Raw genomic sequence first — 14,025 nt, 5'->3', positions numbered from 1 at the left:
ATCCAGTCTCGGAGAGAGACGCCTCTCCATTTCAAAGCTTCAAGATGATTGAGCGAGCACAAATATTAGAACCAGGCTCCTAAAATTGACCGGCGCTCAAATGTTGCACACAACGCCTCAGCCGGGCCGAACGCGTGAGAACCCCTCCGTCCCTCTCGAGGCTCTCCGCTGATCCTTTTTGAAGACGAGTTCATAGAAACAAGTTAGAGATCGTTGCTTTTTTTTTCACTTCACATCTTTAAAACAAATAATTTGACGACGCTTTCGATATTCCGGTTGTAGGTTCCCGCACCGCGAGCTCCGGTCCAGAAACGGACTCCGTCGTCGTCGTCGTCTGGGCTGAAGGTCGTCAGCCGGGAGGCGGCGGACCAGCTGGAGGAGGATCTGAGGCCATCTGTGACGGCGAGAGGAGTCACGACCTCCTGTTATCATGGCAACCCTGTGCCATCTGATACACGGCCTGATGTTAGCACATCAATACAACCGGACAGGGACTTTAATCCCATTACACACTTCTCACTTTCACGATTAAGGGTTTGGTTTATGTCTCCACGCTGCTGTAGATGGCGCTCTCTCGTGGGCATCGACTTATTCTGCCCATTCCCACCAGGGAAGTGGATGTCCAACGTCACATTGCATCTCTAAACAAATGAAATGAGCAGCAGACGCATCATAACCGATCAAACAGCCTTTACAATGTGCAGTTATGCAGCAGCTGGGGACGTCACACACGTGTCACAGGAACACTTGGAGCTTCTTGAAGCTTTCCAGGTTCAAAACAGTCAGGAAGCGACAGACAGAAGACACGTCACCGTGACTAAAGCTCAAACACGCCGGTACAGTCGCAGGCAACCGTGCAACAAAAAGGCGGCGAATGCGACACGCTGGTTGCCCGAGAGCCAAAAAAGATGCATCACGAGGGACCGCCTCCCCGCCGCCAGAGACGCCACCCAGCAGGCGCGATGATTAAAATGTTCATTAACGCGGACCCGTCCAGGTGTTGGAATCCGTCACGCCCCCCCCGCTGCGCTCGCCTTGGAGAAAAGGCACGACGACGCGGCAGCCGCACGAGTCCTACGCGCGGTGACAAACAACAGCTCTCGTTGTGCCAGGTAAATAAACGGCGAGCGTTGAAGTCGTCGCCGCCACGCGGACCACCCTCTGCTGAATGAGGACACAAAAGTCCCCCGCACCTTTGAGCTGGTAAACATGCCCAATCTGTTGGACCGCCAGACCCGAGAGCCTCAACAATGCGAGCCGTTGTGATCCGTGTGTGTGTGTGTGAGTGTGTGTGGGCACAATTAACTTCAGTTCACACGGAGAATGACTCATCACTTGCTCTTTTACAGCGAGCCCACCGGGACGTAAATAACCTCATAACACAAACCACTTACACACCCGTTACAACAGTTTGCTACCCACCTGCAGTCGCTAATCCACGGTTTAATTTAGGCCTCACACACACACACGTCCGCAAAATGACAATTAACACGGACGGCGTACATGAAGGCGGCCTGTCAACACACACGCCGACGCACATCAACTTAATAATGACCCCCTCTCGCCACCGTGACCTGCTTTTCCCGCACTAACCCCCGAACACACTCAGCTACTCATTAGTAGACGACTAATGAAAATCCACCTTCATAATATAACACAACCACACACACAATATTGTTGGATTAACAGCCACAGGAGACACTACACACATTAAAAGTAAAGTTTGTATTAACATGCTAACACACCGTCTAACTTTTATGCATACACAAGGCAGGCGTGTGCACATGAACAAAAACGACACACACACACACACACACACACACACACACACACACACACACACACACACACACCAGTGACAATAAACGTGTGTGTGTGATGAATAAGTTACACACTCCTATCGGGGCAGGCGGCGATGACAAATGCCTCTCGTTCACTCATTAGGCCACCGGCTGCCGGAGGAAGCGGGACCGAGGCTGAAGCGAGGGAAGCTTATTGGCTTTTAAACGGCCGTGTAATCCGTTTCCTTACCGGGGATGAATAAGCTCCCGGCGGCGGCGGATTTATTATTATTATTATTATTTATGGTAAAAAAATTAGACGCGCACGCGGTGACGGGCAAAACGTCAAATTAATCAAGAGTGCAGGAGTGAAAACACAAGTGTGTGTGTGTGTGTGTGTGTGTGTGGGGGGAGGGGGGGGGGGGGTAATGGGCTTACATTTAAATGTATTTTTACACACATGTATAAATCAGAAATAGATATACATTTGAAAGACAAACGTGAGAATGAAAGGAAGCTGAACCTCTTTCACTTTGACATCTTAAGGAATAATGGACATGTTGGAGAGAAATGAGAGGAAATAGAGGAATCAGAGCTCTGGAGGAGAAAATGGAGGAGAGGGAATTCGACGAGCCGCCCTCTGACCCGACATCGATCGCCTCAGCGAAGCCCGGCCAGTACTTAACAGGTCAAGAACTCCTGATCTCCACCCCGCCACTGGCAAGCCAAGCTTTTATTATTTTTAGATAAAGCACAGCAGGTCGTAAACCTCCCCGTCTTGAAACCTGCCGTCCCAGGAGACGAGGAGCTTCCACTGAGGACGAGACGGCTCCAGTCAATGTCCTCGTCCCTAATTTATTACTCAAAAAATTTGATTTATTATTTGCTTTTTGGAAGTAATTTCTTTCTTGTTAAATTTTTTTTTTAAAGCACGATAAAATATCATATGATATAATAACATCAAGTGGACCTACTAACATCAAGAGCCGCAGCACTTGGAGGTGGTAATCAGGAAACCGGCTGCAGACATTTGATTGGATGCCTTTCGGGGGCGTGTCACATGACACATTTAAAACCAAAGTGAAAAACTAACTTGCAATCCATCAACGTCCGAATGCATCACCGTGGAGACCCGACCTCCTACAGCATGAAGGACACCCTGTGTGTGCAGAGCACACTCCACAGGGATTAAATATATAAATAATTCTGCTCTTTCAAGCCCCCCCCCCCCCATTTATGTTTAAAAAAAATAAAAATAATGAACTTGTTGAGACTTATTACGCCGTTCGAGAGCCTCGGGAGGCGAGTAGAACTGGGTCAGTGTCGGTGTGATTATTCTACATGTGCTGCTCCGCGTCTCCCTGGAGACGCCAACTCTGCTTTACAGGAAACACGACTCTGGGGTTGGGCTAATGGTTGCTCTTAATGACACACACACACACACCTATCATCTCACTTTGGTGCGACACAAATTGGAGCTACTCCAATGTGACATGTAAAGTGTTTCATCTGCTATTATACAGAATATGTTCAGATTTTTCTTAACGGATTCGAGCATGGAACACACACACACACACACACACACACGGCCTACTTCTTCTCAATAATTATCGCTCCCCTGAAACGGGGGAAAGGAGAACCTGTCTTCTGTGAGGCCGCCGGCGCCCGAGGAGCGTTCCGGAGATCACGTCTGCGGCGGTTTCAAAAAGGAGGCGCGCTGAACACGGGGAGGCGTTCTGACAGCACGGGGAAAAGGAGCGCTTGTGTATAAATTCATCCTCGTCTTCTTCCCCCCCCCCCCCCTTTACTCCCTCTAAACTGCTCACACACTATTCCTCCTCAACTACTCCCAACACACACACACACACACACCAGCAGCAGGCTGTGGTAGTCAACATCAAAGTGTGATGGAACGAGGCACATCATTAGCGGAGAAGACAGAGGCGAGGGATGAAATCATTTAGACGCCGCGGCGGAGAGAAGGAATTACTACGGCTGTCGGGATGAGGGGAGCGGAAAGGAGAGGAGGGGGAAAGACAAGAAGGATGAAGGAGGGGTGGAAACAGAGAGGGGAAAGGGTACGACTGATGGAGGGGGGGGGGGATGAAAAGTCAACATGAGAGGGGGAGGCAATGATTGGCGCCGACACAAGAAAAGGGCAAAAGACAAACTAGAGGAGAGCCAGAACATGTTTGCCCAGACTGTGAAGTTGAGCCGGGTGATGGCTATTTCCTGATAATATGTGTGTCTTTGTGTGTGTGTGTGTGTGTGAGGGGGGGGGGGGTCACCATTTCTCTCTCCGCGGCCATGTTTGACAGCCGAGAGGGATGACACGTGAATATTGTGTTTCTTTTAAACATGACATCGTTACACAGGTCTGTCCGTGGGGGTCATCTTCATCGTACCCTTTCCTCTCTCTCTCTTCGCTCCTCCTTCATCCCTCTTTCATTTTACGCCGATGATATAATGTTTTAAGCTTTCAACATGTCATGGATGCCTGGATATCCCGTTCCTGACCATGATATTGGGTCAAAAATGTACATATGGCGGGAAAGAGCACAAAAGTACAACATCAATGTTGACCTACCATACTTGCCATGTGTCTGTGTGTGTGTGTGTGTGTGTGTGTGTGTGTGTGTGTGTCTGCTTGTTTCCTGCCACGTTTCATGAATTGGTGGAAATTCCGACAAAAATCCCATCGTAATAAACAAATTCTTTCCCTCCGCCTAAAAAAGCAAAAGAGAACGGGATCACAGGAATCCGAGCTGGATTCATGCTGCGTTCTTCGAAAGGACGTATATCACAAAACAGTCTGCTCTTGTGACCCCTTTAAGAACATCGTTAACTTGTCATTACAAAGGTCTACATATGCCCGTCACCTCTTTAACCAAAAACACACAAGAAAACTCCCAACACGCATCAACCCTCCGGGGTGGCACAGATAACGGCTCCCTCACTTCTATCCTTCAAAATACAATTAGTCGTTACGTGGCCCTCTATAACCTGCCGTGTTCATTTCATTAGCCTTTGATACAGCGGGAGCTCATATCCCCCCCCCCTCCAGAAGGGCTTTGAGGCCGTGGAAAGGGAGGTCGCTCTTCTCGGCCCCCTGAGAAACACACCTCCACTGATCGGGGATGAGCAGGAAACCGATGACCTCACTTCTCGTCTACAAGCGATTCTGTTGCAGAGCTAAATAGATGGACTGGGTCACAGAAATGAGATCTAATATCAGGTCATAATGATGCAGAGTGTGTGTGTGTGTGTGTGTTACCATCATTTTCCTGGCTCCCCTCTCTCTTCAGCATCTGCACCGCCCCCACATACTTCTTCAACTGGACCTTCAGGACCTCATTCTCCCTGCAACACACACACACACACACACACACAGCATAAGGAGGCTGTAACTACTTCACATTGCAAGCATTCCTTTGAAAGCGTGACTTCTCGAGCGTGACTTTAACGTCAAATATCCTCACAGTGATTCACGACGGACGACATTCAGACTTAGAAGAAATAAATAATCGTCTCCTGGTTGTCGCGGTGATGACGGCGTCGCGCACAAAGTGACAAAAGGTTATTTATTTATTTTTGGTCCGACGACCCCCCCGAGAGCCGCACGGAGCCGGAGCAGGAAGTTGTTTACTCCGTTTCGTGACAGCGGAGCGACGCCGTGTGAAACTTGCCGTGACGTCTCGTCACCTGTGGAATGGAAATAAAGTCCAGGTGGTCAGAGCGAGCTTTTTAAAACCCGGGAAGCGTCAGGCCGGTCATCACGCTCGATGTCCACAGGAAGCCGTGATGACTAATCGACACACGAGGCAGAGAGTCCGGTTCGAACGGCACTAGACGCGCATCGAGGGTCAGATCATCGGCGGCTGCTGGACCGACGTATGGAAACTATGAATAGAAGCTTCAAGTAACGAGAACTCTTTTTTTAGCATGAAAATCCAAACGGGAAGCAAAGTAGGAACATATTAAACTGGAATTATGCATCTCTTCAGGGCTTATCACACGGCGAGCGCACACACACGTCTTCCACATCTCAACGGCGTGCAGAGTGGACCTGCGGGTCCAGCGAGTTGGTTGATGGTGGATTTGCCGCCAAAAAACGGAGAACCCCCGCCCCCCCCCCCAAAAAAAACTAGGTAAAAGGTCACACAGTGAGTGTAAGAGGAAGGTCTCCATGCAGGCCCAGATCGGTTACCAAGATACTGATGTTTGGGGAAGGCAATGTGTTACTACGAATGTTTATGCATGTAAATATCAAGAATGAGGTCCAATGCAGGTACTTTGGTGGTTTGCAATCGCTACTGTTTGAACACTTTTTGGGTGGAGCTTCATCTGAGGCGCCTCAGCTCAGCATCCAGCGTATTGGAGACGGCGTGCGTCCAACTTTTTGTGTGGCGACAGTTCGGGAAAAACCTTTTCCCTTTAGAGAAAGATGGCGACGCCCTCATGCACAAATCTAGAATTTGGTCGTTAAGCCGTGAACGGCAACCACAATTTTAAAAAAGCACCGATGAGAGGGAGCGGTTGTCTTAGATCGGAGGGGAGGCTTGACCTACTAGACGGGTCCTGACCCCCTCCGACACATTTGGAACGACCCGCTGCGAGACATCAACGCTCGACAACGCTCCTGAGGCTCAACGGCGAGCGCGTTCCTGCAGCCAGGCGCTGAGTTGTCGTGCAGAACCATCCCAGAGGATGTTCAATTCAATTCAGTTCAGTTTATTTGTATAGCCCAATTTCACAAATTAGTCTCGGAGTGCTTTACAATCTGTACACATAGACATCCCTGACCTTTGACCTCACATCGGACCAGGAAAAACTCCCAAATAACCCTTCAGGGGGGAAAAAGGGAAGAAACCTTCAGGAGAGAACAGAGGAGGATCCCTCTCCAGGATGGACAGAACAATAGATGTAATGTGACCAGAAGGACAGATTTAGAGTTAAAACACATTCAATGAATATGACAGAGTGTATGAATAGTTGGTAGAAGGCATATTCCACGATGTTGTGCTGTTGCACTGTTGAAACGCCAACATTACAATAGTTTGGGTTCAGATCGTGGATCGTGATCCTCCTTGGATAAACATTGAGCGACGGTACATTCTCCGTATCGCCACCGCACCGACTTATAACGTTCACATCTAAATCTGCAGGCGGCGAGGAGCCCAGGCAAAAGGTCGCCACAACAAGTCTCCTTCTCCGTCTGCCTCGGTGTGAATGTGAAGACAGAACAGAATGACCGTCAGCGTTCTGCATTTCAACAGCACTTATGAATGTTATCCAGCCACAGGAGATGAAAGACACTGTTTGGGTGGAAGACGGCGGTTAATGGTCAGAGTCACGCCTCAGTTAACCTGCAGGCCGGCATTAGCATCGCTCAGAGCAGTGGTGGTGTGTGTGTGTGTGTGTGTGTGTGTTGGACTGCAGTCGAGGGCGCACACACAGAGCCGGAGCGAGAGAAGGAGGCCGTCTCGTTACAAGCCGTAAGCGGTTGGACATCGTGGACTTTGGGGAGGAAATCAATCAGAGTTGGCGTGAGCCTTTGTGCCCTTGGCACTTAGATTTAACAGCCTTTGTCTCGCTCCGCCGCCCGGCATTCTCCACGCCTGATTTTCGGCGCCCTGCTCATCAGCCCCTCATTGCCCAACAACAAAAGGAGGGCACCTGCCTGGAGACCGTGCCCCGAAATCCACGTGACGAAGCTCCCTCCGAGGAGCCGGCGGCATTATGGGAACCGAACCAATTAGAGGTGAGAACGTTCCCACGTCGGTTTGTACCGACGCCGGGTCTCGTGTCTGTTGCTCCTCCGGCCGGCGGGAACGGGGAAGTGTCACCGATGCCTGACGCCCAGGTGAATGAAAAGTACGTTTATTATTATACTTCCTATTTATAGCGCCATCACTTCAGCTCTTTTGTCTGCGTTCAGTCTTCAGATGACGTCACGTCAGACGCCACAAGGAATCTCACAAAAGCTCCACTTTGACGCTCGTGCTGAAGAGCTCCATGAAGGTCTGGGAAATAAGTCATTCATGAGAGAGGACGACGCGAGCAAGACCCAAAACTACCAACTGGCCTACATACCAACGAAGAAGCCTTTAATACACAGAGTGTATCCATCCGTGAAGTCCTGTGTCCCTCGTCTTCTGTTTTACTCGCAAACCTAGAGCAATGCTTATGATCGTGAAACATTATCTTTGAGTTTTTACGTATATAAAACAGATCACAGAGCATACCGGATAATAATCTGATTATATAAAGTCATGAACTTGGTCATGTGGTTTCACCCATCATATCAGTAACTGCATGTTGAGGAAAGGGAAGGACAGACTCGGTGGAATACAGCCTAAATGTTAGCTGCCCGTTTGAGCCACAACGGTAGCAGCAAACGGTAGACGGACAAATTCATGATGCAGATAGCGAAGCCGTGAGCGGCTAAAGCAGGGGTCCCCAAATCGGAGCAGCGCGTGCGCTCTGATGACTCTATTAATGAAGTATCGATACTAAAAATATGCTAAATCACATCGTGTTTAACGTACGGGTACTTTGTTAGTATCGCTACACCGTGCAGCGTGACAGCAGCAGATGTAGCGGACTAACATTCAAGCTAACCTAACTTCCCAAACGCTGTGGACATCTGAACGCTGATTGGCCGAGACGCGACACGTCCCATCAAAGATGTTCTATTGTGAAGAGCACCACTTCACATTTTCTCCGCGTCTCACTGAAATCTCAACGGCAGCGGGCCAGGTGAAAAAAATAATAAATCGGAACGCGTCTCTGATATTGTTCAGGGGGCCACATGGGGACCACTGGGCTAAAGAGACAGATATATCCCTCAGGGGGTTGGTGGGGACCAAAACCAGAGCTACGAGGCTTTATGCGTCACGCCGTACGCATCAGAGGATCCCAAAGGCACGCACACGCACACGCACACGCACACACACACACACACACACACACACACACACACACACACACACACACACACACACACACACACACACACACACACACACACACACACACACACACACACACACACACACACACACACACACACACACACAAAATTAATTAGTCTTGCTGTTATTGTCCATATAATTACCTTCATTAGCATTTCTATGAGAGTAGATGTACGTGTACAACACTGCAGTGCGATACAACACACGGATCAGACATAATGTCAGACGCTGTCAGAAGAAATGAATTCCCCGTTCTCTCCGCTGATGGAGAACAACAGCGTTTGTTCAGAGTGTCGTTTATTCCCCCCGTCATTCAGTTGCCGTGAATGAAACGATCCTCTGAACAAACAAAACACTTTCATTGCTTTTTTCCGGGTAAGAAAGAACCTGATAATGAACAGTTTGCTGAATTATTTAATCGATCCGATACAATTAAAGTGTTTTCAATGCGCTCGCTCTTTGCAACAGTTTAGGCGGAAAACCCCGATGTGAAAAAACAAAAAGGAGTGTTTAAACAGGGGGAAAGGTCACTGGCTGGAAGCCCATTAAAAGGGAATTATCAGTAATCAGGCGTATCCTGATATAAATAGGTCAGGTCTGATTATTAAATACCCTTTTACCTGGACTTTCTACCACCTTCTACACTCCCATAGCGCTCCGTCATGGCTCCTCGCATACATGCGAGAGAGAAACCCCCAACATCAACATCATGACATCAGCTGGCGCAGACCGAACGAAACAAAACCCAGACGCAGGTTTAGATCACTCCTACGTGACGACGCGCATCTACGATCTAAGCGGCCTTCTGGGAAATTTTGGTTAAGTGTGCATAGGCTGCTGTCAGCTGATATTGCTTGCCGAGTGGGGACAATGCAAATAAGCAAGTGCACTGCAGGTTGTGAGGGAACAACGGGCTCACCTGCTCGGTAGGGCTTACAAATCCAATTTCGTAGCAGACGGATAAAACACAACCAGGGAAGTGTAAAACACACCCTGTGTGTGTGTGTGTGTGTGTGTGTGTTCCGAAGGTCTAACAGCGGTTTACGTGAGATCAAACACAGAAGTCCTTGATTCCTCTGCTCATTACTGACGGAGGTACACACACACACACAAAAGGCCCAGAGCGTCACAAAAATGTCTTATTTAGTGACCTAATGTTAGTATATTTATATATTCAAGAGGCCCAGCAGTTGCATCAATGTCTGTAAAAATGTTCCTTCGAATAAAGTTTTTAACTGAAGTGGTCAATCAAAAGAAAAAGCCACGATATCAAGGACTTTATCCGTCGTTATGGAAACCACTCGTCTCCGCTCTATTGCCCTCTCCGTTTCCATCGCAGTAAATAAATGCGGATGTGCGCCATGGTGCTTCAAATGGTGGTCTATTTAACTGCCCGTAGGATCAATAATATATATATATATATAACAAAAATTGAAAGACACATGATCTCCTTTTCTTAAAGAAATTTAAGAGAAATATCCTGTGTTTTATTTTGAAGGTTTCATATGAAATGGATTTATGTTATAATATTTGAGAAATGGTGCTATGTACAATGTTTCTACACTCAAGTAATCAAATGCAAAGAGTTATTTAACACTAAGTTTGTAGTTTATACGTTTATACCAGGGGCGTCAAACTCATGTTCACCGTGGGCCACATCAGCATCATGGCCTTAAAGGGCCGGTGTACCTGAAGCGGTGTATAAACTACTCCCGAACATATTGTTAATGAACTCTTTGCATTTGATTATTGGAGAGTAGAAATATTGTACACAAGAACATTTCTCTAATATTATAACACAAATCCATTTAATTTGTCACCTTCAAAATAAAAGCACGGGATATAAAGGTGATCGTATGTCTTTCAAGCTGCCAGGGGCCGCATAAAATGACGTGGCGGGCCGCATTTGGCGCGCGGGCCTTGTGTTTGACACCTGTGGTTTATACGGTTCAGTTACAACCCTTTGAGGGCCGTGATGCCGATGTGGCCCACGGCGAACATGAGTTGGAACCCCGGTCTGCAGCCTCGCCCGTGGCTCTTTGACGGCACTCCTCCAACATCAAAGGTCAACCTCAGGGTGGCGCTACAGTTCAAGGAGACAGTCGCTCCAATCCGCCTCAGACGCCGAGACATTTCATGAGGATTCATCCCCTAGGCTCCATGAATATCATAAGAAGAGATGAAACTACTCAATTTAGATATTAAATATTTAGTTGTTTTTCCTTCTTCTGTCCTATTTTATTTATCATGACCTTCATGTTTCAGCACAACTTCTATGTGCAAGTGACGGAAACATAAGAACATTTCTCAAATATTATAACATAAATCCATTTCATATGACACCTTCAAAAATAAAACACAGATTATTTCTCTTAAATTTCTTTAAGAAAAGGAGATTGTGTGTCTTTCAAGCCGTCGGGGGCCACATACAATGACGTGGCGGGCTGGATTTGGCCCCCGGGCCTTGTGTTTGACACCCCACGGTTCTGGGTCCAGATGCCGGTCTAACATCTGGGACTGGACTTGTATCCGGATAGATATTTGAGAATGATACAAAACTTGTTTAGCGGTCCAGGAAACGCACTGATCAATTTACATATGTGGTCAATGTAAAATATATATATATATATATTATTGATCCTACTGGCAGTTGAATGTGCAAGTGACGGAATTTCTCCCCAGAAAAAAGGAAAACATTCCCGATGATGTCATTCGTAGCTTCATATATTTGAGCCAGTGAGTAAACTACGGGTGTTCCACACATTTTAAGCGCCGTACGCTATTAACGACCCACTTGGGCCGAGACTTCAACGCCTCTCAGCGAGTTCATCGTTACAAACTCAGTTCAGCGGACCACCGTTATTCAGACTCACGGGACAGAAGACACCAAACTGCATCTAAAACCGCAACGCCCCCTGGGGGTGACGACGTGGTGCAACCTTTTCTTCCCGAGTACTGTAGCGAGAGGAGCTGCAGCTTTTGGCTCTGCGGTAACGCTTTCCAATTGAGGGGATCCATTAAGTCGTTCTGCTGCTTCGCTCCTAGTGTTTGGAAGCCATCTGAAACTTTAAGTGTGCTCTCTGCCTTAAGGGACAGTAAAGTTTTAAATTAGTGTGTCCAAAGTCAAGTCCTGGCTCAGCATCTCTGCAGTTAAAAGTGCATCCAGACACAACCCCCCCCACTCTCATTAAGGGCAATGGTCTGACCCAGGAATATAGTTTTGGTGAAATGCATTGCTCAGAGGAGAAGCCCGTTAACTACGGCGGTTAACGTTGAAGTCGTCTCGTCTTCCTCAACGCGAGAGGGGAAGCGGGAAAGTAGTTCAAGGGGAGATCAAGAAGAGCGTTCGTGTGCAAAGGAAACAACGAGAGAAAGAAAGACGCTGTGCCTCAGAGACGTATTTAAAGAAATTGTTACAGAGTTTGCGAGATAAAAGACATTGTAAATATTTTGTGTGAAAGGGGGAAAGTCAGCAAAGTTTGTACGGGTGTTTAAGAACGAAAGAAAATACTGAGAGAGGAAGGCGCAAAGAAAAAAGTATCTCAGGAGGGGAGCTTACATTTAAAATATACCAAGTAATTACTTAAGTTGAGAGAAGCCTCGGGGTGATTCTTCTCTCTCTCTCTCATCAACCCTGTACTGTGCAGTCGTCTTAATGTGCAATAAACACAGATAAAAGGGCTGTTCTTCAGGCATTTTGAAAAGAGTAAACGAGAGGCACAAAGTGTGCCTTCAGAGTCAAACTCTCCCGAGTGCAATTCACTGCAGGAAAAAATAATAATTAAAAAGCATTCGCTCTCGTGTCACACTTCCAAAAAGACTCAATATGCTCGGAGCTCTATGAACTCACATACACACATCCATCACGGCCCGGTGACATGAATCCACTTCCCGAAGAAAGAAAACAGCGAGCCTAAAACACTCCCAACAACTTCAGAGCCGCCCTCTCTCCCTCTCTAGGGAAAAGGCATCTGCTCGGTCCCACCGCCCGCCCCCTCCCACGGTGACGAGGAACCACTTCCCCGATCGAGCCCACTCGACTGGCCGCGCTCCCGACTTCCTGCTGCCAGAGGCCTGCTTCCTGCTCTGCCAACTGACGTCTAAATAAAGGGGGACGAGACTATTTAATTTCCCCGAAACTGAACGTGTGTTTTGAGATCTATTGTAGAAAGCCAGTTAAAAAAAATAAATGTCAGTTATAAATTAGCAGTGATAGTAACAAAATAAAAACCGCGCTGTATGTTTATGATTCTGAGAGGACAGAAATATGTTAGTAATCATAAACATATTTTAACCGAAGGTAGGGCTGCACGATTTTTATCAAAACGCCTGTGTGTGTTTGTTTGTGTGTCTTGTACATATTATGCAAAAGTATGCAAACAGGACTGAGACCCACTCGTAACAACGTTGCCTTCAAATTGTGATTATCTTTCTCAACTCAAACTTCATTGGTGGTCTGCGTAATATTAAACGCGTTAGGTTTGTGCCACGCGTAATCACAAACTTATTTTAAAAAATCTGACCAGGTGATGCTGCATGTTTTGCTATATTTAAAGTTCACAAGAAAATTCCTTATAGCTGGAATGTTTTGCAAAGAGCCATCATTGTCATTTTACCACAGGCCGGTTTAATACTGTATATTAATTCTGTATATTATGAAGGCATTAACACTGATATTTGCCTTTCCTCTGCAGGCGGTTTGCACACACACACGAGGCTCGTCCCTGCAGCCCGGTGGGAGCCGGGGGTGAGCATGTGCGCCGCGGTGCGTCACCGCGTTACATTTCCACGTTCTATATATATGTGGCCGCCCGTGTGAGTGAGTAAGGGTCCTGCTGTACATCTGAGTAAGTGAGCAGCGGGATCCTTTGAGCCCACTACCCTCTGCCGGAGTCGACGTCAGACGAAGGCTATCTACGGCGGCTCGCTCATCCTCCTCCTCCACACACACACACACACACACACACACACACACACACACACACACACACACACACACACACACACACACACACACACACACACACACACACACACACACACACACACACACACACACACACACACACACACACACACACACACACACACACACACACACACACACACGAGTCCCTGGATCAATCCTCGCCGGCGGCCGCTCTCTGAACGCAAACCTGCCGGTCGGTTCCGTTTCGGCTGCCGAGAGATGAGCAATCCTCCATTTTAAAAAAGGGCTCGGGGCTCGGCGGATGACTTCTGGCCTACGGGCGATCGATCGAGAAGAGGCG

The 14,025-nt window shown here is 47.7% G+C and overlaps 2 protein-coding genes across 5 annotated transcripts in view; one reads left to right on the top strand and one right to left on the bottom strand.

Moving 5' to 3' along the window:
* Positions 1–14,025, top strand: part of cpped1 (calcineurin-like phosphoesterase domain containing 1) — a 243,295-nt gene that overhangs the window by 169,014 nt on the left and 60,256 nt on the right. The window lies entirely within an intron of this gene.
* Positions 1–14,025, bottom strand: part of snx29 (sorting nexin 29) — a 136,510-nt gene that overhangs the window by 105,888 nt on the left and 16,597 nt on the right. For all 4 annotated transcript variants that reach the window (XR_008833505.1, XR_008833506.1, XM_056429737.1 and 1 more), the window contains exon 14: positions 5,056–5,141. Coding sequence is in view for 2 of the 4 variants with exons in the window: in XM_056429737.1 (XP_056285712.1) it covers positions 5,056–5,141 (86 nt within the window). In the remaining 2 variants the exon portion in view is untranslated. The remainder of the gene's footprint in view (positions 1–5,055; positions 5,142–14,025) is intronic.

Source organism: Pseudoliparis swirei, chromosome 13 (genome assembly GCF_029220125.1).
Source record: "Pseudoliparis swirei isolate HS2019 ecotype Mariana Trench chromosome 13, NWPU_hadal_v1, whole genome shotgun sequence".
NCBI classification, from domain to species: Eukaryota; Metazoa; Chordata; class Actinopteri; order Perciformes; family Liparidae; genus Pseudoliparis; species Pseudoliparis swirei.
The sequence above is the reverse complement of the archived record's forward strand: the minus strand, read 5'-3'. Positions and strand labels throughout refer to the sequence as shown.